The sequence below is a fragment of the Gopherus flavomarginatus genome, chromosome 2 (assembly GCF_025201925.1).
Source record: "Gopherus flavomarginatus isolate rGopFla2 chromosome 2, rGopFla2.mat.asm, whole genome shotgun sequence".
NCBI classification, from domain to species: Eukaryota; Metazoa; Chordata; order Testudines; family Testudinidae; genus Gopherus; species Gopherus flavomarginatus.
In genome coordinates, this window is record NC_066618.1 from 56407303 (window position 1) to 56433292 (window position 25990).

Genomic DNA, 25990 nt, shown 5'->3' on the forward strand with positions numbered 1-25990 from the left:
TACCTGATTGACTTTCCTTTACCAAGCAGAAACTAGGGACCAGCTGCTGGCTGTCTTTGCAAATGAACTCAGTCATGTTGGTAGTGAAGACATATCCTTAGATAAAAATAAGCTTGCAGAAGCCTAGTTTGGGCATAAGGGAGGCACTGATAGTGTGTTAAGGGAAACTGGGGTGATTGTCCTTCCTATCCTTCTTTAATTTAAGAAGTTTTCAATTTGTGGTGCTGCTGGGTCGTCAATGACACCTGGAAGTACAGGTGGCACCAGAGGCCCAAAGCATCATTTTACAACTGCATCTGTGTAACATTTTAGACAGGTAATGGGGGTCTTGGAGAGGGTGGGGAAAGCATGGGGGCCCTGGTCTGAGAGTGGGATGGGGAGGAGTCACATGGAGGGTCACATGGAGTGGTCATGTGTTTCCCCCCTTGTGTCCCTCCCATGCATATAGTACCAGCAAGAAATGATTTCTACTTGCACCACTGGCTCTCATACTCAGGGCTGCAGGGTTTTCTTTACAGTGTAGATAAACCCTGAATGTCCTGGAGGTCAGGGCCATCTCCCTGTTCTGTGGAGTGCCCAAGTGCAGATACCAATGGACAACACCGCCACAATGCATCATATAAACAAATGAGGCCAAACTGGGTCATTCCCCTGTCTGCCAGGAAGGTATCAGACTGCGGAACCTTCCAGCTGTGAATAGCAACCTCACAGACTTCTTAGGCATCCGTGCAATAACTAGCCACAGGTGATCACTACTGAAAGCCATCACTGAACCAAAATTTTGCCTCTATTTGCCACAGAGGATGGCACCAACTGTGTGAGTTACTTCCCCAGAGGTGGCATGAGCCAAGTCCTTATCAGACACCTTACTTGCTGCAGTTGTCGCCAGGCTTTCTATATTCCTCTCCCCTCATTCCTAGAGTAATAGCCAAAGTCTGATAGGATGGGGTGAGGGCACACAGATCCTGATAGTTGTCTATTAATTGAAATATTTCTGGCTGACAGACCTCTTATAATAAATAATATAATGTATGGAGATATACCTATCTCATAGAACTGGAAGGGACCTTAAAGGTCCTCAAGTCCAGTCCCCCACCTTCACTAGCAGGACCAAGTACTGTCCCTGATAGTTTTTTGCCCCCCAGATCCCTAAATGGACCCCTCAAGAATTGAACTCACATCCCTGGGTTTAGGAGGCCAGTGCTCAAATCACTGAGGGGAGGGTGAGGAGATGGGCGCAGTATTTTGCATGTCCACCAGCACCGGCAGATCCACCACTTGGTCGGTCTCCAGGCATGGCGCCAAGGATGTACGTCCCACAAACGCCTTCCTTGGAGGCCAGAAGAGGGAGGCTGACAGTCATTCTGAGGCCCTGGCCACAGAGCGAGCCCCCACCAGGAGCTGTGGTACCGGCAGAGCAGGCTGTTTGACCTGGCTCACCTTACCCATCAATGGACGGCTATGAAGGGAGGCCGGGCTGATGTATGACCTGCCACTGTCCCTGGACCAGGAGGAGTGGCGGTGCTGAGAGCGGTGCCGATCTCAAGAGTGTGACCCCGACGTGGAGGACTGGTACTGTCAGTAACAGCTGCTCGGTGATTGGCTCTGGCGAGCAGATCTGCAATGGCAAATCGACAGCCATTGATGCTGGGGACTGCAGAAGCAGTGCCGGGGTAGGGTCCTGGAGTGAGATGACAAATGGGAATGGTGTTGACAGGCCTGTCATGACCAGCTACGATAGCCCTTCTAAGACGAGGACCTGCGGAATCACCTGCCTTGGTCCTGTTGGTGTTCACTCCTTGAGGTGGAGTGGTGCCTGGAGTCTCTGTCAGATGGAACCCTGCCAGACAACTTGGTGGGAGTTGACGGCGACTCACATGGACTACGCATGGAATGGTCGCTGTGCGGTGAACGGCTTCGGGAATGTTCCCTTGACTGAGTCCGGTACCAAGTCAGGGGTGACTGCGGAGATCCCAACAGCAGCTTGCCTCTGGACTGCGGAGCCAACATTGGCAGTGCTCCTGGTACCAGCATGGACATAAAGTCCCAGGCTGCCTGCAGGGCCTCTGGAGTGGAGGGCATCAGGATAAGCCTGCTCTGAATGGGCCAGGCTACTCCACTCGACTTGAGTAGGAGGCCTAGAGGCCAATGGGGATTGAGAAGTGGCCAACATGGGGCTAGCCTCTGCCCCAGTTTTACTCCGGTGCCACGGCAGAGAAGGCCTCCTCTTAGCCTTCTTGGCGTGCCCCATGGACAGGGAGTGGTGCTGACTAGTAGATGGTGCTGAGGAGTCTCCATGCACCAACACCGTGGTGCCCGGTACCGACTCGGAGAGGCACACCAGGATAGCCCAGCACCTAACAACTCTCTCTCTCTCGGTGTGTGTGTGTGGGAGGGGTGGGGGGCGATGTAAGATACACAACTTCAGCTACAGGAATACCATAGCTGAAGTTGATGTATCTTATTTTGACTTACCTCCTGTCCTCATGGTGCGAGATCGATGGCCGCAGCTCCCCTGTCAACTCCGCTACCACCGCTTGCTTTGGTGGAGTTCCGGGACTGATATATTATGTCTAGACGAGACACGCTATATCGATCCCTGATAAATCGATCACTACCCACCGATCCGACGGGTAGTCTGGATGTACCCTTAGCCTAAAAGACTTGGGCTTGTTAAAGTAGTTCCCTGCCTCTTTGTGGGAATCTCATCACAGAGAATCTCTTAAATGGCTTATGTAATCTACTTCCATCTCTCCCCAGATAGCAAGGCATGCTCCATGTGGGTGCAGGCAGCCTCTTCAGCCTATTTTAGAAATGTTCCAGTATGTGAGATCCATATGGCAGCAATGCAGAACAAACCATTGATCTATGTTAAACACTGTGCCCTTGATATGGAAGGTAGGTGTGATATCAAGTTCAGGAGCTAAATGTTTCAATTATTATTTGACCACAATCTACAGGTGAAACTCCTCATTCTCATCAACAGCGGGATTCACACTGGCACGTACTTGAAGAAGAAAGAATGGAGACCCTACAATGACTGTGGTTCTTTGAGATGTTGTTCTCAGTGATTTGCCCACCATCTCTGCTTTCAGAGTCCTCAGCAAACACAGGCTTTGAATGGCAAAGGAACTGGGGGAGGAGTGTAGCATCCTTGCTGCTTGTGCCCTCATTTGAGAGCATGACGAGGCTCAGGGCGCATGTGTTACCCCCAATGGACATTGCTAGGCAAACACACATGAGGCTCAAGTGGGATCCACACAGACTATTGCATCTTGAAGACCAGTAGTTAATGTAGGATAAGTAACTGTTCTTTCTTAAGCACGAGTCCCATATGAGGAGAGATTAAAAAGGCTAGGACTTTTCAGCTTGGAAAAGAAGAGGAAGGGGGATATGATAGAGGTATATAAAATCATGAGTGGTGTGGAGAGAGTGAATAAGGAAAAGTTATTTACTTGTTCTCATAATATAAGAACTAGGGGGTCACCAAATGAAATCAAATTAATGGGCAGCAGGTTTAAAACAAATAAAAGGAAGTTCTTCACACAGCGCACAGTGAACCTGTGGAACTCCTTGCCTGAGGAGGTTGTGAAGGCCAGGACTATAACAGGGTTTAAAAGAGAACTAGATAACCTACATGAATTTAAGTCCATTAATGGCTATTAGCCAGGATGGGCAAGGAATGGTGTCCCTGGCCTCTGTTTGGAGATGGATGGCAGGAGAGAGATCACTTGATCATTAGGTTCACTCCCTCTGGGGCACCTGACATTGACCACTGTCAGTAGACAGGATACTGGGTTAGATGGAGCTTTGGTCTGACCCAGCATGGCCGTTCTTATGTGCCAGTATTCTACTGCTCCCTGTGAATGTGTCATGCTCTCCTCCAGTGGCTAGCCAGCAAAAGGACTAGCACTCTCTCCTGTAGCTAAAATAGTGAGAGCCTTAGCTAGGAATCTGAATTTGAAAGTGTTCAAACCCTGCTGCTGAGCTTCCTGAGGGGACTGCTAGAGCTGAGTGTGATTCACTGAGTGATAGGGTGTGACTCACCAAAATTCACATTTCAGCCATTTGACTTGTATAACCCACTGGTCAGCATGCGTTAGACATCCCTTCCCATCCCATCCACAGATCATGTGTCAGCAAGCTGTAATTGCTCATGCCTTTTAGCTCTGGATGTCATTGGTTCAATCCTTGAGGTTAGCCAAGATGTTTGAAGGCTGAGTGATATGCTGCCTCCTGCCTGGGAGGGCCGAGGAACAGAAAGTCCAATAGGTCGGCATACACACCCTTACATTCTAAAGCAAAATCTTAGGAGTGAGCTCGAGTATTAAGGCAGAACTTCCCAAATCCATGGACTTGTGCCAGTCAGATCTCCTGATGTGTAGAGATAATTTATATAAAAGGGTTTGCCGTAGAGCACAAGTTTGAAGCTGGGATACGTGTTGTATACTATATGAACGTGGAAAGCCATGCCAAAGTTTTTCCCCGTAACTTTTTATTTTTCTGCTTCTGCATTTTTGGATGGATGGGGAATGTCCTGCTGCAACTGCAGCTGCCACTAAATTTGTGTGTGTTGTTATAAGGTGTTAGTTCAGGATGGCTATATTACTCACATGTGGCTCTTGATTTTTTTGTGCAAAAGTCATGCATTTCCCCCAGTACACAAATGTGTCAGTTTCATTTCCCCTTAAAAATAAATTTAAAAAACCCAATGTCAGCATTTTAGCAATCACGCGCAAGCTTACAATAGACCTTTGTAAGGACAGTGTTTGATATAAGGGGGATTCAGTAACAAAACAGATTCTAGTTTAAAGTTTGCAAGTCTTTACTGTGGAAACTTTCACTTTTAAAAAAACAAACAAAAACGTAAAGCTGAAATCCCGTCGTGCTCCCCCCTCTGACTTGTGCCACCTGATCCTTTTTTTTCCTGCACTTCACTCATGTACTCTCTTCTTCAGTCTTTTATAGTCCCAGCTCCCCCTACTCCTGCCCCCAACCTATAATTAGAGGTCCAGGAGAAGATCCTATGATCCAAGAAACCATCTTCCCCATCATTTATGTTAACTGCCTGAGCTAAATAAATAATGGGCCAGTGATTGTGTCACTTACTGAAGGCTGAAGTATAATCTTAGGGCTTGTCTACACAAACACTTTGTGTGTGGCAAGCCTGCCGCCAACTGTCTGTGTGGACCTTGCTGCCATGCACTAAAAGTTCCATGAGATTTGCTCTACCCTGCTTTGAAATGGAAGTAGGGAACTTTTAGTACACGGCAGAAGGGCCCACATGGACACAGTGCGCAATAAACTAATGCAGGGGGGGGGCTTTGTATTCCAGCTTGCTGCACACTACATATTTGTGTAGCCAAGCCCTTAGAATCCATCCTTGTAAAGGACTTGTGCAGCTGAAAAACAACCTATCCTGTTGCCTGCAGGATGGCAGTAAGTTTCCCTTATCCTGGAGAAGCTTACTTCCTCCTGTGTGTATAGGTAGCTACTCTGGCCCATGAGTGAAAAGTGGAGGGGGCAAGACTCCTCCCTCTCTCTAACCCCTGCCTGCCTACCAGCTCCCAGTGGGCAGCCTGGGGTGAGCAGCCCTGCACTCCCCCCGCTTGCAGCCAGCATGGGGATCTGAGCAGGAGATGGGGGGCTTAGTCCCTGTGCAACTAAACTGGCTGCTCTAGCCTGGCATGGTGGAGGAAGGGTGACAATCTAGCCCTGAGTAAGTAAGTTTGCCTGAATAAGCACTGTACAAAAATAGTGTGAACAGGACTCAGTCCACAGGTAGCAAATGAGATTCTTAACGCCATTCTTTGCTGTAATGCAGCATCTGGTTCTATGGCTTGATTTCAGCTCTTGGAGTTGTTCTGCACTACCTCTGGCATTTGGACCCCAACGCTGACTGCTATACTCCGCTTTCTGTAACCCTCCCACTGACTGCAATGAGAGGTTTGTTTGAGCAAGGACTTCATGCCTGAGCCCATCAAGTCTGTTATTGCTACTGGCAATTTATTCCATACCCCAGCACCCACTCAAGAGAAAGCAACAAACTTTTTATTTTAGCATCGGCTTAAAACGTTTGGGCTAGATCCTTAATACTCTATGCAGTGAGAGAAAGGAATGCTGCTGGGCCATTGGTTAGGGAGCTGGGGGTGCGTGTGGGTTCAAGTACCTGTTCTACCCCAGGGTGCCTGTAGGATTCTTGGGCAACTCCCTTAGGGCCAGATCTACAAAGGGACTCGGGCAGCTTTGCACCTATTCATCTGCAAACCCTTAGGTACCTACAGGGTTGGGTTGCAGCTGAGTGGGTGTTATGAGGATGTCAGTTACACCCAAAGTGTCAGTTAGGCTGTGGGACTTAGGTGCCTATCTGAGCACCCTAACCACTGGGCCACTGTCCATTATGGAGTGGCGGTCTCTCTGGGTATGCCTACACAGCAGGAGAAAAAGACCTGCAGCAGAGAGTCTCAGAACCCAGGTCAATTGACTCAGGCTCCTGCTGCAAGGCTAAAAATAACAGTGTAGCTGTTCTGGCACAGGCTGGAGCCCTCCCCACCCCTTCACTCCCCATACCAGGTTTCAAAGCCCAGACTGAATATACTGACCAGAACTGCATATCACAGGCCAAAAATAGGGCCAGAACCTCAGCCAGTGGCTCTGTTGACTTCAGTAGTACTAAGCTGATTTACAGCATCTGGCCCATTGTCTTTGCTGACTTTTTTTATACTGTGTGAATAATTTCTCTGCATTTACATCCTGTAAGTCTAGGCATATTGCAAACTCTCATTTGCTCTTTTAACAGCTACCAACCACTGTGCAGGGAGGTAACTACATTATCAACAGTCACACCAAAGTCAGTTCTGATCTTTCTGGCCTCAGGGATAAAGTTACTGGGCCAGAGTCATCATCCCTAGTGTACATCACAAGAAGTTTGGCCCACTAACTACCAAGCACACTGCTTCGAATTATCTCCTGGGGCGGGGGGGGGAGACGGGAGCGCTCTTATCTTGGTTTACTACTTCAGCACTTATTTAAGTCCTTTACGTCCTTATCTAAAACACCACCATCTTCCAGGTCCCCTAATGTGTCTCATTTTACTGCTACTGTCACTGTCCTGTTCTGCATTTTCCTGCCTTTTGTGATTCTCTCTCATTCTCATTCTCTCTCATTCCCTAAGTCCATTGGTGCCAGAAGTCCATTGCAGGTTCCAGGAGCCTATTGCTTGCAAGCCCTTCCACTGATTCTCTCCATTTAGGAAGGAACAATCAATTGCACACATAAAAATGGGAAATGACTGCCTAGGAAGGAGTACCGTGGAAAGGGATCTGGAGATCATAGTGGATCACAAACTAAACATGAGTCAACAGTGTAACACTATTGCAAAAAAAAGTGAACATCATTTTGGGATGTATTAGCAGGAGTGTTGTAAGCAAGACATGAAACGTAATTCTTCCGATCTATGCCACGCTGATTAGGCCTCAACTGGAGTATTGTGTCCAGTTCTGGGAGCCACATTTCAGGAAAGATGTGGACAAATTGGAGAGAGTCCAGAGAAGAGCAACAAAAATGATTAAAGGTCTCAAAAACATGACCTCCGAGGGAAGACTGAAAAAATTGGGTTTGTTTAGTCTGGAAAAGAGAAGGCTGAGAGGGGACATGATAATACATGAAAGGTTGTCACAGGGAAGAGGGAGAAAAAATGTCCTTCTTAACTTCTGAGGATAGGACAAGAAGCAATGGGCTTAAACTGGACATTAGGAAAAATTCCTAGCTGTCAGGGTTGTGGAATCTCCATCACTGGTGATTTTTAAGAGCAGGTTAGACAAACACCTGTCAGGAATGGTCTATAGTCCTGCCAGTCCTATGATTCTATCCATGTTCCCCCTCACCCTCTGGCTGCATCATCCTTGACTAGACCAGGAAAGCACATGTACACATCTATTCTCCCATCTATATTTTCTTCTATTTTCCAGCACTTTCTACTCTAGATTTCCAGCTGTTAAGGGCCAAAGTATAGCTGCCCTCCAGCTAGAGAAGGCAGGGAAACAACAGTTTCCCCTTTTGTCCCACCACCCCAGGACAGGGCTGAGATCAGGCCCTCTGGTTCTTCTGTGTGCAGGGACTGCTCTCTGCTAGCTCTCCTGGGTCACAATTCACCCCCACGGGAGCAGACGCGAGTGATGGCCCCGAGTGATGGCCCCCACCTCACCTCCCTGCCAGCCTTGGGTCTTGGTTGGCCCTACAGTGGAGCGAATGTTGCAATATCTGAAGTGGGTGTGCTCCCTCTTGGACAGAGGGGAGCTTTGGGAGAGCAGTGACTTCTGGTGAGCCCACTGTGGAGGTGTGGCAATTTATGTACATGCCACTCCTAGTGGAAGGCTTTGGATGAAAGTCACAGCGCAGTTCTTTGCAGTACGTTCAACACGCCACTGAGGTGCTAACTTCATGGAGTGCCATAAATGCCACAGCACTGGCACTGGACCACACTACTCAGTGAGAAATCATGGGTGAATGAAAAACTACCTTAACAAGACTTGAACAGACACATGGAGCATCATCGTTCAGAAAAATTAATGACAGAAATCCCTCAACTCTCTGCTTCTAGCATTCTTGCCCCAAGTAACACTGTCAGTGGCATAGCATATACTGCAGATTGCATAGAAATCAGATTCATTAGGTCCAGAGGGGAGGACTTTGAAATGTCTGTGGCCCCAGGCATCATGCTGTTCTGCCACCTTCTCCTCAGTGTAAGGCAAGTCTGACTGTGGTCTCAAAGGGCATGGCCTATGGAACTAGCAAGTAAAGCAAAGACGCAGTGACTGAGACTCACCAGGAGAAGCAAATGCAAGCCCAGATGCTCTCAAGCACCATCGTTATATCTCTCTGTTAGCTTCCTCCTAGCACTATGGCAGGCTCCATTCCTCTGCTATCAATAGTGTTGACTACATGTTTCTGATTCCCCCCAACAGGGCTGAGTAACAGAAGATAATACTGCCTGTAACAGCATTAGTATAAACTGAGTTCCCAAAGTAGGAGATGAGCTAGTGTTTTTGGAGAATAGATGTACAGCATTTGTCTGAGGTGGACACCTGCCCCTTCCAGCCTACGTATGCCCTCTTTGGCAACTCCACTGTGGTCATCTGAACGCCTGTAACAAGTTGCTACCAATTTTTTCTTTCCACAGCAAGGAATGGGGCATCCCATTTACAAGGGAAGTGAAATGGCCCCAGCTCATGCAGTAAGACAGGAGAATAACAATTATTTTTAGCTACCCAACTCAGAGGCACTGGCAAGGACTGGTGGGTATGTGCAGCACTTTGAAGATAAAAATAATAAATATTTGGCGCATCTAATACCATACATTTTTAAGGTGCTGCAGTAATGAATACTTATCATCCCCTTTCGGACAAACACGTTTGGAAACATGCACGTTTGGAAACATACTCCCTGAAAGCGTTAAGTAGGACGAGGGAGCAATGGTTGCACTTACATGAAGAACCTGGCCTAACATCCTTCATGAGAAGCTAGAGTCCACACATAGAGCCATTAACTAGTCAAAGACTTGCCTGGGTCTTCCCTATAGTAGCTCATCTTTTGCACATGCCACCGAGTGTTGTCTGCTATTAAAAAACACAAAGCAAAAAAAATGCAAAAAAAATGCACTTTACTAGCTGCAACTGTTCTTTAAGGATGGACTTGACCCCAGGGCAGTCAGGCATTTCCCCACCCCTCTGACAAATATATTTGCTTTGGCATCAGAAATATTGGTTAAATTTCATGATATAATCACATACACACTGCCTGATCGCCTTTTTTTGCTTTAACATTTTGTGAGAAGTAATGCTAACCACCGAAACAGACCTGTCAGTTCCTTTCTTCCAAAAGGAGAACTTTATACTACATTGCAACATGCTCCTCTCCAATTAAAATACACAAGAAGCTTGCAGAAATCAGCTGCCAGATTTATTAATCTACCTGAAAACAAAACAAAAAAAATGGAATAAAACCAGAACTTTAAACAAGCCTTTTAGGTACAATTTCAAAGGGTTAATCAGTTCAATGAAAGCCTTTCTTCTTTTGCTGGGAGATCATGTAATGTTGGGCTGCTTGCTTGTTTTGTTCAGTGAGTCACTACCATACACCGTGTGTGTGTGTGTGTGTGTATATATATATATATATATATATATACACACACACACACACATACACACACAGACATATATATTCTCTTTAAATATTACACATTTGATGCAATGTTCTTTTTTTTCGAGACCCACCCCCCTCCCACCAATGCCCTGCTCCAGACAGGAAGTGCTCCACAAATGACATTAATGGAATCAAAACGGATCAAAGGACTTTTAATCAAAACGTGTTTCCTTCTAATCTTATTTCAATGGAAGCCACAATATTCAAAGTTCTGACTTTTCCCCTTCTTGGTGAAACTGCTACAGCTTCAGTGGTCTTGCTTTGATTTTGGGTTGATCACTGAAATTTTAAGTGCCATTGAGACCTATAAATTATTGACAGAACAAGATGGCATATTAAGGCATATATACACCCATGAAATATGTTCCCTATGGGATTCAGGTGAATTAGATGCATGCCCAGAGAGTTCTTCTGCACCTTTGGTCTCTAGCAGTCACTGCTTTTTAATTTTGAATGAATTGCATACAAAATCATTTATAGCTTACTGGTTTCTTGATTGACATTGAGTGGAAAATTAAGCCACCACCAAGGGGTGTCTTTGAAATCACATCTATTACAATTACAATTATTGTTTTATGTTTATAAGTTCATCTTTGCTTTCTCCCCTAGATTTGTTATGGAATTGGAAAGTGAGGCACTCCTGTGAAGTAATAGCTTTTTAAATTTCACTGGGCTCTTCAAATCCCATTTTTTTACCCTCTTCAAACTCGGAAATGTTACATTTCAGAAAAGGTGCTCATAAATATTTAAAACGTGTTTTTTTCTTTTTGTTTTACACGAAGAATAATGTGTCTTGCTTTTTCAAGATTACCCCCTCAAAAATAAAATGATTTAAAACAAAACAAAAAACAAACCTCAAAACTTTAAATTGTCTTCCAAACATCTCTGATCACATTTACATTTCATGTCCAAAACAAGTTGGTTGATAACATCAGTGCCAGCACTACAACGTCATACAGCGACTTCATTGTGTTCTTTGACAGTTCGCATAAGTCTCCGTTCCACCGGAAGTTACAAAAGCTTCCGCAGAGCTTTCCTTAGCAAGCTGAAGCTTACTATTCATTTGTCGATGCGCATAAAAGCTGCTTATAGCACAGCTATGGCGTAAGCTATTTTCTAAGCAATAAATGGTTCAAGTCATCTATTTTGTCCTGAAATGCTATCTGTCGTTACAGCATTGCTTATAAACGGTCATAGTAAATTCAGCATCAAAGAGAATATTACAGAAAAAGACAGCAGCAGAAGCATTAGCGTTATCTAGTATTTATATATGTTATCAACATAACACAGCAGTAAAAGGTTTAAAGGCATATTAATGGGTACCGTGTCTAAAAATTACTAAAGTACCTATTTAGTGTATTGGATATTTTTCTCAAGGAGAGCTAGCTGTGTCTAAACAGCATAATTAGATATGTGACTTAGTACAGTTAATTCCTATTGATTAAATAACTTATTTATGTTGCAAAGGAAATGGAAGGAAAGAAAATGTTTTTCCCCTGATCATGACCCTGCATTTAACGCTGACACGATAATGAGAAAAGCCCGCCATATGTAATTACTACTCTCAACTGGACTTTGAAAGGTCAAAAACAATAGGATGGACTGTATTTGCATAGCAAGGTGGCACTAGATCAACATGCTATGCTACAAGTCTGCAACTTGCAGTCTGAAGGAAGGAATTGTGCTCCGTGGACACCAGCACTGGTGCGTGCTCTGCCTAACATCCAAGTAAATGGGCATCTTCTGTAAGGCAGGGAAAACAAAAATATAAAATGCAAACAGAATGACAAAAAGATGTTCAAATATGTACATGAAAGGTGGACAGTCTATCATGTCTAGCTTCTACATTAAATCCTGCAATCTATGCTTTGATCCTCTTTATAACTGCAGAAAGACAATTAGGAATGACCAGAGACAAATACCCAAGGCATGGTACTCTGATAATTATATCCAAACAGTTAATTTACACAATAAGAATTAACTGTACTATGGATACCCAGAGAAAATGTACAATATCTTATGCCGATATGAAACAAAACAGACGAAATAGCTTCATTGTACTTAAAACCTGTATGTTCCCTTCCCAAACTTAAGTAAAAAGTAAACCCACCCTTTTCCTCCCGTTGCACAGAATAAATGATTTGATTCCAACCCTCTCCTTTCAAATAAAGTGCGCTGTCCATGGCAGAACATAGGAGTAATGCAACAGGAAAAGCCCCCTTTAGTGTACTATTTAAAAAACAAACTGAAGTGGATTCTGCTCTCCTCTGGATCTTGTGATAGAGGACAAGCACAGGGGAGGATGCCCCCTTTTCTGTCACTGCTATTAATACACATAGCCTTCGTTATAGGGATGGGTGTTACAGCAGCCGCCCTCCTGCATGTAGACCATGCTCTCGTCAAAGTGGGACAATGGCACGGTATCCTCCTCGTTGATGTGCCGCTCCATGTCTGTCTTCAGCAAGGGGCGTTGGTTGTCTGGAAAGGCCATGGAGAAAAGCGCTTCGGGATCACAAACAAACTTGTAGACATATCTCTCTCCGGCAACCTTAACACAAGGTTAAAAAGGACAAGAAAAGAAAAAAGAATAGTGTAAGTTTTAGCACTTTAACAAGTTGTAGTTACAGATTTCTGAGGAATCTGCTTTCACTAGACAATGAAATAATGTGCCATGGGAGTTCTCGGGTACCAACATTAGGAGTGAAATCCTGGTCCCATTGCGGTTAGTGAGAGTTGTGCAAAAGCAGACTACATAAAACACTTTAGGCTTTAGGGCACAGCACAACCCTGATTTCCTTTGGGGGTGGGGGTGGGGAATGAATTAAAAGATTCTATTTCTAAAGCTTATCACTTGTGATCACTTTCTGTACTTAAACAATGGCCAACAATGTTGTTTTTTCTGGGGAAAGTAAACAGCTTTTTACCACAGTAGTATGATAAAACCACAAAGTTATACACCGTGTTGTGTCAACTAAAATATAGATAATCCATGATAGAACAGAACTGAATTTAGTTTGATACAAATCAAGTCATACTCCAGTTATCTCAAATATACACAGAACATGTTGGTAGTGCATGTACTGCATGCAAACAAGGATGCCTTCATGTATTAAGCAGTAGTTCCTGCAAAGGCTAAGACATTTGGATTTGTTTACTGAGTGAAAGCCTATTGGCCCAGGACACTTGGGTTATCCCTTACTCTTTTCCAAAAGGCATTGGGGGTCCTCTGACTTCTATCTGCATATCAACCAAATATGGGCAAAAATGTGCTAGATTTAACATCTTACCTGAAAGGTGGGCTTACCTCAATCCCTATCAAGTTTACAGAGCGCTATTTAAAAATTCCTTTAGAATTTTTAGAATTTAAAATATATATTTCCTTTTAAAAATGTAATGTTGTTTTGGAAAGTGAACGGGAACACAATCCTCATTACATCCATCTTTCCTTGGTTTGGAACAAACGGTTTTAATTTAACAGAGATGCATATTGAGCATGGAAAACAGAACACTGTCTTAAGTCTGCAAGTACCCACTACAATTTAGGGCTTATCTTTCCTGGTTTTACCTCAAGTTAGTTGATTATCTGGGGTGATCCCCAGGGTAAATAACAAACGTTTTTACCCTGGAACAAACAAGCATCCATCCTTTACTGAGAAGAATAGACAGGCCTGTAACTAGAGCTGATCGGGAGAACAGAAGGGTGTGCTGTCTGTCGGGTGCTAAGATAAAGGATGTGGACCTGAGGCTGAAAAGGATACTAGCGGGAGTGGGGAAGAATCCATTGATTGTCCTTCATGTGGGAACGAATGGTATGGCTAGATACTCTCTGGAATGTATCAAGGGAGACTATGCCAGACTGGGGAAGACGCTTAAGGAAATCGAGGCTCAGGTGATCTTCAGTGGGATTCTGCTGGTTCCTAGAGAAGGGCGACAAAGGTATGACAAGATTATGGCGATCAACAGATGGCTCGGGCAGTGGTGCTATAAGGAGGGCTTTGGGATGTACGGCCATTGGGAAGCATTTACGGACAGAAGACTGTTCTCTCGGGATGGACTTCACCTGAGTAAGGAGGGAAATAGACTTCTAGGATGGAGGCTCGCTGACCTGATTAAGAGAGCTTTAAACTAGAAATTTGGGGGAGATGGTTGGGAGATGTTCAGGAGATCTCCAAGCCAGAATTTAACCTTGAGAGGGAAGTAAACAAAGTAAGGGGGATACAGCCATGGACAGAAGAATTGGCATAAGGAGGAAGGGTAGTGTAGATAACAGACTAACAGGTGATGCTGGTGGTAGAATGTCTGTGCCTAACAGGGTAAAGAATGTGAGTGAAGCCAAACGGCAAAAATTAAGATGTCTGTACACTAATGCGAGGAGCCTAGGGAACAAAATGGAGGAGCTAGAGCTACTGGTACAGGAAGTGAAACCGGATATTATAGGGATAACAGAAACATGGTGGAATAGTAGTCATGACTGGAGTACGGGTATTGAAGGCTACGTGCTGTTTAGGAAAGACAGAAATAAAGGCAACGGTGGTGGAGTAGCATTGTACATCAATGAGGAGGTTAACTGTAAAGAAATAAGAAGTGATGGAATGGACAAGACAGAGTCTGTCTGGGCAAAAATCACACTGGGAAAGAAAGCTACTAGAGCCTCCCCTGAGATAGTGCTTGGGGTGTGCTACAGACTGCCGGGATCTGATTTGGATATGGATAGAGACCTCTTTAATGTTTTTAAGGAAGTAAACACTAATGGGAAATGTGTGATCATGGGAGACTTTAACTTCCCAGATATAGACTGGAGGACAAGTGCTAGCAAGAATAATAGGGCTCAGATTTTTCTGGATGTGATAGCTGATGGATTCCTTCACCAAGCAGTTGAAGAACCAACAAGAGGGGATGCCATTTTAGATTTGGTTTTGGTGAGTAGTGAGGACCTCATAGAAGAAATGGTTGTAGGAGAGAACCTTGGTTCGAGTGATCATGAGCTAATTCAGTTCAAACTAGATGGAAGGATAAACAAAAATAGATCTGGGACTAGGGTTTTTTATTTCAAAAGGGCTAACTTTAAAGAATTAAGGAAATTAGTTAGGAAAGTGGATTGGACAGAAGAACTTGTGGATCTAAATGCGGAGGAGGCCTGGAATTACTTTAAGTCGCAGCTGCAGAAACTATCAGAAGCCTGCATCCCAAGAAAGGGGAAAAAAAACATAGGCAGGAGTTGTAGACCAAGCTGGATGAGCAAGCATCTCAGAGAGGTGATTAAGAAAAAGCAGAAAGCCTACAAGGAGTGGAAGAAGGGTGGGATTAGCAAGGAAAGCTATCTTAGTGAGATCAGAACATGTAGGGATAAAGTGAGAAAGGCTAAAAGCCAAGTAGAGTTGAACCTTGCAAAGGGAATTAAAACCAATAGTAAAAGGTTCTATAGCCATATAAATAAGAAGAAAACAAAGAAAGAAGAAGTGGGACCGCTAAACAGTGAAGATGGAAAGGAGGTTAAGGATAACCTAGGCATGGCCCAATATCTAAATAAGCACTTTGCCTCAGTCTTTAATAAGGCTAATGAGGAGCTTAGGGATAATGGAAGGATGACAAACGGGAATGAGGATATGGAGGTGGATATTACCACATCTGAGGTAGAAGCCATACTTCAACAGGGACAAATGGGACAAAATCGGAGGGCCCAGACAATCTTCATCCGAGAATATTAAAGGAACTGGTGCATGAAATTGCAAGCCTGTTAGCAAGAATTTTTAATGAATCGGTAAACTCAGGGGTTGTACCGTACGACTGGAGAATTGCTAACGTAGTTCCTATCTTTAAGAAAGGGAGAAAGAGTGATCCAAGTAACTATAGGCCGTTTAGTTTGACATCTGTAGTATGTAAGGTCTTGGAAAAAAATTTGAAGGAGAAAGTAGTTAAGGACATTGAGGTCAATGGTAATTGGGACAAATTACAACATGGTTTTACTAAAGGTAGATCGTGCCAAACCAACCTGATCTCCTTCTTTGAGAAGGTGACAGACTATTTAGACAAAGGAAATGTGGTAGACCTAATTTACCTCAATTTTAGTAAGGCATTTGACACGGTTCCACATGCAGAATTATTAGTCAAATTGGAAAAGATGGGGATCAATATGAAAATTGAAAGGTGGAAAAGGAGCTGGTTAAAGGGGAGACTACAATGGGTCGTACTGAAGGGTGAACTGTCAGGCTGGAAGGAGGTTACTAGTGGAGTTCCTAAAGGATCGGATTTGGGACCAATCTTATTTAACCTTTTTATTACCGACCTTGGCACAAAAAGCGGGAATGTGCTAATAAAGTTCACGGATGACACGAAGCTGGGGGGTATTGCTAACACGGAGAAGGACCGGGATATCATACAGGAAGATCTGGACGACCTTGTAAACTGGAGTAATAGTAATAGGATGAAATTTAATAGTGAAAAGTGCAAGGTCATGCACTTAGGGATTAATAATAAGAACTTTAGATATAGATTGGGGACGCATCAGTTGGAAGCAACAGAGGAGGAGAAGGACCTTGGGGTATTGGTAGATCACAGGATGACTATGAGCCGCCAATGTGATATGGCTGTTAAAAAAGCTAATGCGGTTTTAGGATGCACTAGGCGAGGTATTTCCAGCAAAGATAAGGAGGTGTTAGTACCGTTATATAAAGCGCTGGTGAGACCCCACCTGGAATACTGTGTGGGTCTCCCATGTTTAAGAAGGATGAATTCAAACTGGAACAGGTTCAGAGACGGGCTACTAGGATGATCCGAGGAATGGAAAACCTGTCATATGAAAGGAGACTCAAAGAGCTTGGCTTGTTTAGCCTAGCCAAAAGAACGCTGAGGGGGGATATGCTTGCTCTTTATAAATATATCAGAGGGATTAATATTAGGGAGGGAGAGGAATTATTTAAGCTTAGTACCAATGTAGATACAAGAACAAATGGGTATAAACTGGACACTAGGAAGCTTAGACTTGAAATTAGACAAAGGTTTCTAACCATTAGAGGAGTGAAGTTCTGGAATAGCCTTCCAAGGGGAGTAGTGGGGGCAAAAGACATATCTGGCTTTAAGATTAAGCTTGATAAGTTTATGGAAGGGATAGTGTGATGGGATAGCCTAATTTTGGCAATTGATCTTTGATTATCAGCAGATAAGTATGCCCAGTGGTTGGTGATGGGATGTTGGATGGGATGGGATCTGAGTTACTGCAGAGAATTCTTTTCTGAGTGCTGGTTGGTGAGTCCTGCCCACATGCTCAGGGTTTAGCTGATTGCCATATTTGGGGTTGGGAAGCAACTTTCCTCCGCGGCAGATTGGCAGAGTCCCTGGAGGTTTTTCGCCTTCCTCTGCAGCGTGGGGCATGGGTCACTTGCTGGTGGATTCTCTGCAGCTTGAGGTCTTCAAACCACAATTTGAAGACTTCAATAACTCAGACATAGGTTAGGGGTTTGTTATAGAAGTGGATGGGTAGGGTTCTGTGGCCTGCTTTGTGCAGGGGGTTGGACTAGATGATCACATTGGTCCCTTCTGACCCTAGAATCTATGAGTCTTTATAAACATTGTTAAGTACTGTCCAAAAACTCTAGTGGAGGCATACCTGTGACACTGTATGGAATCTGGGGGACACTTGAGGATATTATGAATACCAATATTGTAAAATTGCAAGGAGTTATACCAGATATGCCATGTAAGATATCTGCAAAAATGTTATATAATTTGCCATATATGATCATCTCATTTATATGTTTGTATCACCGTTATATTTTGGGTTACAGATATGTATGTATGTATGTATGTATTTCAAAACTTGTGCTATGCTTCTGGGTGACATCTCCAGACAGTTTGGCAGCAGCACAGCTTAGCCTGCTTGATGGCTCATTAAGGACCATCAGCTATACAACTGACCCATTGAGAGAAGGCAAGGGATATACCCTATGACTCAGCAAGGATGCAGGGGACATGCCTACGGACAGAACTCTAAGGCCATGGCTACACTCACACTTTACAGCGCTGCAACTTTCAAGCTCAGGGGTGTGAAAAAACACCCCCCTGAGCGCTGCAAGATACAGCGCTGTAAAGCATCAGTGTAATCAGGGTGGCAGCGCTGGGAGCGCGGCTCCCAGCACTGCACGCTACACCCATAAAGGATGTGGTTTACATGCAGCGCTGGGAGAGCTCTCTCCCAGCGCTGCCGCTCCGACTACACTCACACTTCAAAGCACTGCCGCGGCAGCGCTCCCGCAGCGCTGCCGGGGCAGCGCTTTGAAATTCCAAATGTAGCCATACCCTAAGGCTTTCAAGCCATGTGCTCGGCAGCTTGTGTTTGAAACAAAGGAAGCACAGGCCACATGGCAAAAGACTATAAAAGGCAGCTGCATCCTCTACATTTTGTCTTCAATCCTGCTTCTTACCTCTGGAGGAACTTTGCTACAAACTGAAGCTCTGAACAAAGGACCGAATGACCCATCCAAGCTATGTGGATGTGTTCCAGAGGGATTTTCAAGCCAGCAAACTCACCAATACCGCTTGGAACCTGATATACAGACTTTGCATGTATGTGACTGTTTTATCATTTAACATCTCGCTTCTTTTTCTTTTTAGTTTCTTTACAATAAACCTTTAGTTTTACACACTGAAGGATTGGCTGGCAGTGTGGTATTTTGGGTAAGATCCAAACTTATACTGACTGGGTAATGTGGCTGACCCTTTGGCGTCAGAAGAACATTTTGTACAGTGAACAGAGTTTTTAAATAACTTCTCACTGTATAGGACTTAGGCGGTGATTGGGAGCCAGGGAACTGGAATACAATAAGAGGGCTGTGTGATTTCTTTTCTTGCTTCTTGATAACCAGTGTAGGGGATCAGAAGCACAGTTTGTGACTGGCTGGGGAGTTCACCTTCAGTGTTACCCACCAGTCTTGGAAGTATCTGCTCTCCCTTTTGCAGTCTGCCCTGACCTTGGCATTTCCAGCGAGGGCTGCCCCAGGCACCATCTTAAAAGCACAATGCACATATGTGCAGTTAGGTAAGTGGCTAGCTAGCTACTTGCCAGAAAGGCTTGCAAACTGTACTAAGTGGACCAATAGCAGACGAGGAAGAAACTAATATGCTCCACTGGCCAAGCCATTAAAGTGCACAGTCTAAGCTAGGACTATACAAGCTTTGCTGGGAAAGCAAGTTTATAAATTGTTTGGGCCAACTGCCTTTTCTTCTCTTCCCCTGGAAAAAAACCGGAAACACCTAGAAAAGTAGACGCTAAAAGCTAGCACAAATTAATGGAGTGAGCTCAAAGGGTCAGAAGTCTGGAAATTCCAAAAGTGACGTTTGTTCAATTATGTTATCTTCTGCACAACATGGCTAAGTAAAGTGTCCTATCCATCTTTGCTTGTAAAATATGAAAGTTAGTCATGGTTATTAATGGATACTGTAAAACAGACAGGATGTGCAATGCAGGTGACTTAACCCTGCTGCAGCAGCTTATGGGCCCACTCTAGGGAAGCAGGTGCTGAGCACCTCCTGTGAGATGCTGAATTGAATTAACTGGAAGCTGAGGGCTCTCGACACTTCACAAGAGGCACTTATGGTCAGATATGTGAAGGTATTTAGGCACCTAAATATATGGAGAGTCACCTACTGGGATTTTCAAAGATGCCTATGCACAATCCTCAGTTATTTAGGCATCAAATTGCCATTGGAATCAATAGAAGTTAGATGCCTAAACACACCTGAGGATCTAGGCCAAAGTGCCTACCCTTATATTTTGGCACCTAAACACCTTTAAAAACCTGGATCTTAGTACTTCACAGAATCAGTTCCTGACTTTGAAACTTCCCATCTTTGGAACGCGTGATCTCATAAGCTGAATGCTGCAATAACACAAGTGTTGTACTTCATAGTTGTAAAAGCACGCTCAGATCACTGGATTGCACAGTGTTGATTCCAGGTTTAAACTTGTTAGCTGTGTGGATTCACAAAGTTAATGTGAATAATAGATAAGGAAGCAAGTAATGCAAGGAGATAATTAGGGTCTCTGGTAACATCAAGGAACACAAGAGCCTGATTTAGCAGCTGCTGCAAGCAGGGAACTCCTATTGACTTCTGAGTTGAATGCACGTAACAACTTCAGATACAATCAAGTCCACAGGAATATGGGAGTGGTTTGTCACTGGGACCACACTATTGCACATCAGTTATTTTAAATATTAAGTATTTGTCAGTATGGTTTTTATATTACATTTCAGAATCCATTAAAAATCACTATCACTGTGATACTAAACCAATAATATTGTAACTATCGATGATTCTTGTATTTTGCAGTTACTAAAGTATCTATTTGCTGGACAGGTAATTTAGATCTGAAAAGCACTATCCAGAGTGGATTCTGTACTTTGCCTCTCTTGGGTCCCACAGGCATCCCTTCACCTATTTTTTGCATGCTAGTTTTTGTCCTTGCATCATGATCAGCTCAATGTTTATGATCAGAAAACATACATACACACAATGACACATTAACACAGTGTAATAGTTATATGTGTACCATCCCCCCCGACACAGTAGACACAGACTGTAGCATGTAAAATACAAAACCTCAGCTTATGTCCAAAAGAGTGAAAAACCTGTTTGAGCAACGCAATTACCAGTGTTCCTTCTTATAGCATGACTTATGGATGAATGTGCAACATTCCAGTGAAATTTAATGCTGCATTAGCTGCTCACCTTTTGCATGATTCCCTTCTCATAATAATAGCGAAGCGAACGGCTAAGTTTATCATAGTTCATAGCTGGTCTATTTTTCTGAATCCCCCAGCGACGGGCCACCTGCCACAGAAATGGATTAGCAGTGATTTGTTAAATGCATTTAACAAGCAGACCTTAGCATCAGATTATTTTTTTATACATAAACAACCACTGCAGGTGGGAGGCATAAAAAGAGGAGAAAAGGTTGGTATGATATCTGAATTTCCTGTGTCCCAGTATGATTTTTAAACCACGCATGTAATCTTTTTACTATAACATGACAACAGGCATTTTTATTTGTCAATATGGTAGCTTAATTTTAAAAAAATGAAAAGAAATAAAGATAAACACTTTTAAAGAGTGGGTGGACTGAGCCTCCCAAAGCCAAGAAGAAAACTCTTCTTCATGCTGCTTTGTAGATGAGCTTCTCGCTTTTCCTGTATCATTTTTGTTACTGGAGCACTGTATATCACACAAAACCTTTCCACTTCAGTTCAGGAAGTCATACAGATTGCTGCTGTAATAGTCATAGTAGTGAGGCTATTAGAAGATACAGGATAAAAGAAAACCACCTTTCTCCATGCACATGCTACTATAGGCGAGGAAGGCAGAGAAACTAAAAAACCCTATTCTGATACTAGAACTTGTTGGATAACCAGCTTGGCGAAAAAGACTAATATCAAACAGGCAGCACAAACCACACCTTAGAACCTGCCTGTTTATTTATTTTTAGGTGAAATGCAGACAACTCATGGAAATCTATGAAAGCAACTCAATGGAGAGTGATATGCCTGCTGCAGTCATCTTTATTTTGTGTCTGTCTTTATGCCTCTTGTTTTATTACCAGACATACTTCCGTGAAAGCAGGCTTTTTCTTACTCATTCTCCACCTGACGTCATAATCCACTGTTTGTGAAATCACAATTATTTGCTGGAATGTTACTCCACATGAGGCATAAGCAGCAGGAGCTTGTGAACTCTAAAGGAAGTTGATGAAAATACATTTCATGGGCCTGTAATGTCATCCAGTGAAATCAAAGGGAGTCCTTCCATTGACTTCAGTGGGTTTTGGATCAGGCCACAAAAGAAATAGAAATTAACGGTCATCTAACTTTCTTAACACCAATGCATACACATAGTGTGCTATAGGGCTTGAAAACTTTCACCATCAAATCAACTGACACAGTTAAAAGAGCCAATTTCCATGATGCGACACAACCACTTTCAATGACCAGCTAAACTGGAGGTAGAATCTGTTGGCAGCTGAGTGTGAAGATCATCCCAGTGTAGAGGGACACTTGAATGGAGCAGAACCAGCATAGACGCTCCTATGAAAACCCCTCCGTACTGCTACCGTAGGGGCCATATCTGGAGGATGGAGGACATAGCTACAACCTGCTGATCCTTGACTGCTCTAAACGCCAGCTGGAGCTGTGGGAAGCTGATATAATTGAGGGCCAAATGAAAACCATCTTAAATTATGCCTGGCAACAGCAGGCCTAGTTGAGGGCGTGAGTGTGTGTGTGCGCACGCAAAAACAACCTTGCACCTCTTCTAAACTGCACTGTGTGCTTCTTACCTGCAGTTGGGAGTGAGTCCTAAAACAGAAGGTTCATTCTAATCCCCACCCACCTCCACATACCTCATCCCCATGCATAGTTTTAAACCAATCACATCACTTTGTGATTGCACTGATCAAAATATCAGCACAAGTATTTTACTGAAGTCACACAACCAGATTTTCTGTTTTGTGGGCAGGGAAGATGTAGGATGGTTCATACTCTAGCTAGTGAAAGGAAAGTTTATTTATAAAAACAGCCTATTATTTATTCTTGTTGCTTCTGTTCCACACAATTTAAGCCCCCATTCAGCAAATATTTATGCATGTGAGTAATGTCACATCCTTGACCAATCCTGATTTCAATTGAACTATGCACGTGTAGAAGCGTTTCCAGGATTGGAGCCTGAGCTGGTGGCACATGGGTGAGGATTTTCAAAGGTGTCTAACTCCTACTGAAATTGAATGTAAGCTTGATGCCCATCTCCCTTAAGCTTCTTTCAAAATTCTAGCCAGAGCCTTTGGACTTCCCATGCCAATGCCCGAGCCCTTCAAATTTACCTTAGCATTCTTCAATTCGAAGAGACGGGGTTAATAACCTTGCATTTCATAGACACATGGGGGCGGGGGAGCACATTTTCAAGAGCGTTCAGCACCCAGTAGCTCCCATTATTTTCCATGTAACTCATCTGAAAATCTGGCCTCCAACTGTCAGTGCTGAGTATTTTGAAATATGGTACTTAACTTCCATTTGTTTTAGTGATTGTCTGTGCATGATTAGTTGAATCAAGACACTTAAAATAATGTGCACCTCTTCTAAACCTACCAGCATGTACAGTACCTGTCCTCCCTATATTACCTAAGTAAACTTTCAGAAGGAGAGGAATGCATCTCTCCAGAAAAGGAATACAATTAATTTGTAGGATGCATAAATCTATTTTGAGATGTATTGTCCTTCAAACAGCAAACTTCCACACTCACCTCTTCTGGCTCGATCAGTTTGAATTCCATGCCTCGGCCAGTCCAAGCAATGAAGTGAGAGTTTGATGGGTCATCAAGAAGGGCTACCAAAAACTGCCAGAGCTGAAGTGAGCCCCGCCGCTGATATGTGGGTCCCTCACGGTACATCCCTGGCTCTTGTTTGATGTCACCTACACACACACAAAATAATGTCAAATATTCATTAGTGATCAATTAGTTTGATGAAATGCCAAACCAACCACTACAGTTTGTAAAACTGTACAAAAAAAATCCTTGTCACCTTACAAGCCTGCATATACTACCTTCCCTTCTTCTTGCTTATTATATATAATACACTCATACAGGTAATTTACTAGCAAATTAAAACAAAAAAAGTAGATTCCCTAAACTTAGTCACACGTCATGTCAGTCTTTGTTGTTTTTCATCTAACTCTGATATATGCAAATCTCACTAGCAAACAACATTTTGCAATACCCTTTATCTGAAAGAGCATGAACTGTTTTTGTGAACAACTCCAATGCCTGAAGAATTTCATTTGTATACAATACTTTGCACAGCCCCCATTTTGAAAATGTAATGTATGCTTCATATAGCTGCAAAACCCTACTGACTGAAACTTCTTTTGCATGCAAATACTTCTAAGGGAAATTTGACAGAGCATTTGACTTGGACTTAAATAGCATTGGCTTTATGTATAGGCATGCAAATCCTGCAGATATGTGAGTTCCTCTGTGGCATATTGGACTTGCATACAAGATAGTTCATTTTTAGCATGCTTTATAATTTACTCAAACCTACATATGAGATTAGCATTTCTCCTTAAAGAGCAGTAAGTTATTTTTGCTTAAATTTCAGACCCAGGGAAATCTATCAAATAAACAACATTTTGCTAACTGCTTTTTTTAAATTGTATTTCTACTGAACAACTCAGGGAAATAACATTAGCTAAAAGGTCTGGGGCTAGAACAGAGATTTTGTTTCTGCTAATGATGACAGCAATCCTCGGTCTACTGGTAAAACTCGATTCTCCACTTCACCACCAGAACAGCAACTTTTGCCAAGCAGCCTGACCTGAATGCAGCGTTGCTGTAGCCGTGTCTGTCCCAGGATATTGGGAGAAACAAGGTGGGTGAAGTAATACCTTTTATTGGACCAACTTCTGTTTGTGATAGAGACAAGCTCTCGAGTTACACAGAGCTCTTCTTCAGGGCTGGGAAAGGTACTAAAGGTGTCACAGCTAAATACAAGATGGAACAGTTTAGCATAATTAGTAAGCATCTATTCTACGGGAATATTTAGGACGCTGAATTTATGGTTTACTACAACAATCTGTGACCCACTAATCCCCCTTTTTGTTCTATGACTACAGTGACATTAATGGGCCACTACCTGTTGCATGGTCCCTTTGAATATGGGCTAACTACTTATGCCAAACTATCTGTTTGATCTTGTATTTAGCTGTGACACTCTTAGTACCTTTCTCAGCCCTGAAGAAGAGCTCTGTGTAACTCAAAAGCTTTTCTTCCTCAGCAACAGAGGTTGGTCCAATAAAAGCTATTACCTCACCCACCTTGTCTGTCTAGCGATGGAAGTTAGGATTTTACATTAACCAAAAGCGTAAGGAGAGCCTCATTGCCATTATAGAAGGGCTCAATGTAGTCAAAAGAATAAGAGCATTACAAACAGAATATAGCCTTTTATAAAAAGGAAAGAACACTAAGGCAATAGTTGGCAAAAAAAAAACCTGGCTCTTAGATTTAAGTTAAATCCTGATCCTGCAACCACTTATTTTTCAAGGACAAGATCTGTCTTCTAACTATAGTTGAGTAACATGTAAACAGCAAGTGCAGTATTACTGAGGACCTGATTCTTAGTTAGTGTAAGCTAGCAGAGAGAGATTTACTGATTTCAACAGAAACAGTAGAGAATCTAGCCCCTAAACTTTAGGTACATTGCTGGATATATCCCACTTTTACCCTATGGGCCACATGCAATGAAGAGCCAATATCATTTTTAGAACAATGGGTGATTGTGCTCACATCTCTGCTCCCACCACATTAGAAGTATGTACAAACACACAGATTCTAAAAATTTTATTAAAATTAATTTTAAAATTAAATAGACACAAGTTAAGAGGGAAGGTACTGTACTTCTGGGGTCAGGCTTGAGTTATGAGGGATTACAGGCAACAAGGGTGAAGAGATACATATCACACAACCAGCATAGACCTGATTCTGATCTTGTGAAGAGCACTGCACTGTCCACTTACTTCAAGTCAGCTGTTTCTCTTGGAAGAGTATATGTATTTCAAACATTTATTTTTGAAGCAATCTGCTCCACCTTTCGATTCTTATTTTTTAAAAATAAAACATGCAGCTGTTCAGGAATGAAATAAATGGATATTGCTCCTACAGATAATTTTAACTTCATGAAGTAAAGAAACAGAGGGCCCAACCCTGCTCCAGGGTTGTAAACAGGAATATTTCACCAGTGTCCATGGA

The 25990-nt window shown here is 43.2% G+C and overlaps 1 protein-coding gene across 5 annotated transcripts in view; it reads right to left on the reverse strand.

Moving 5' to 3' along the window:
• Positions 1–9957: 9957 nt before the first annotated feature.
• The window catches only part of ETV1 (ETS variant transcription factor 1), a 78950-nt gene continuing 62917 nt past the window's right edge, over positions 9958–25990 (reverse strand). For all 5 annotated transcript variants that reach the window (XM_050938672.1, XM_050938668.1, XM_050938670.1 and 2 more), the window contains 3 exons: positions 23489–23658; positions 20929–21030; positions 9958–12751 (listed from right to left, as the gene is read on the reverse strand). In XM_050938672.1, the coding sequence (XP_050794629.1) occupies positions 12530–12751; positions 20929–21030; positions 23489–23658 (494 nt within the window). In that variant the 3' untranslated portion in view covers positions 9958–12529. The remainder of the gene's footprint in view (positions 12752–20928; positions 21031–23488; positions 23659–25990) is intronic.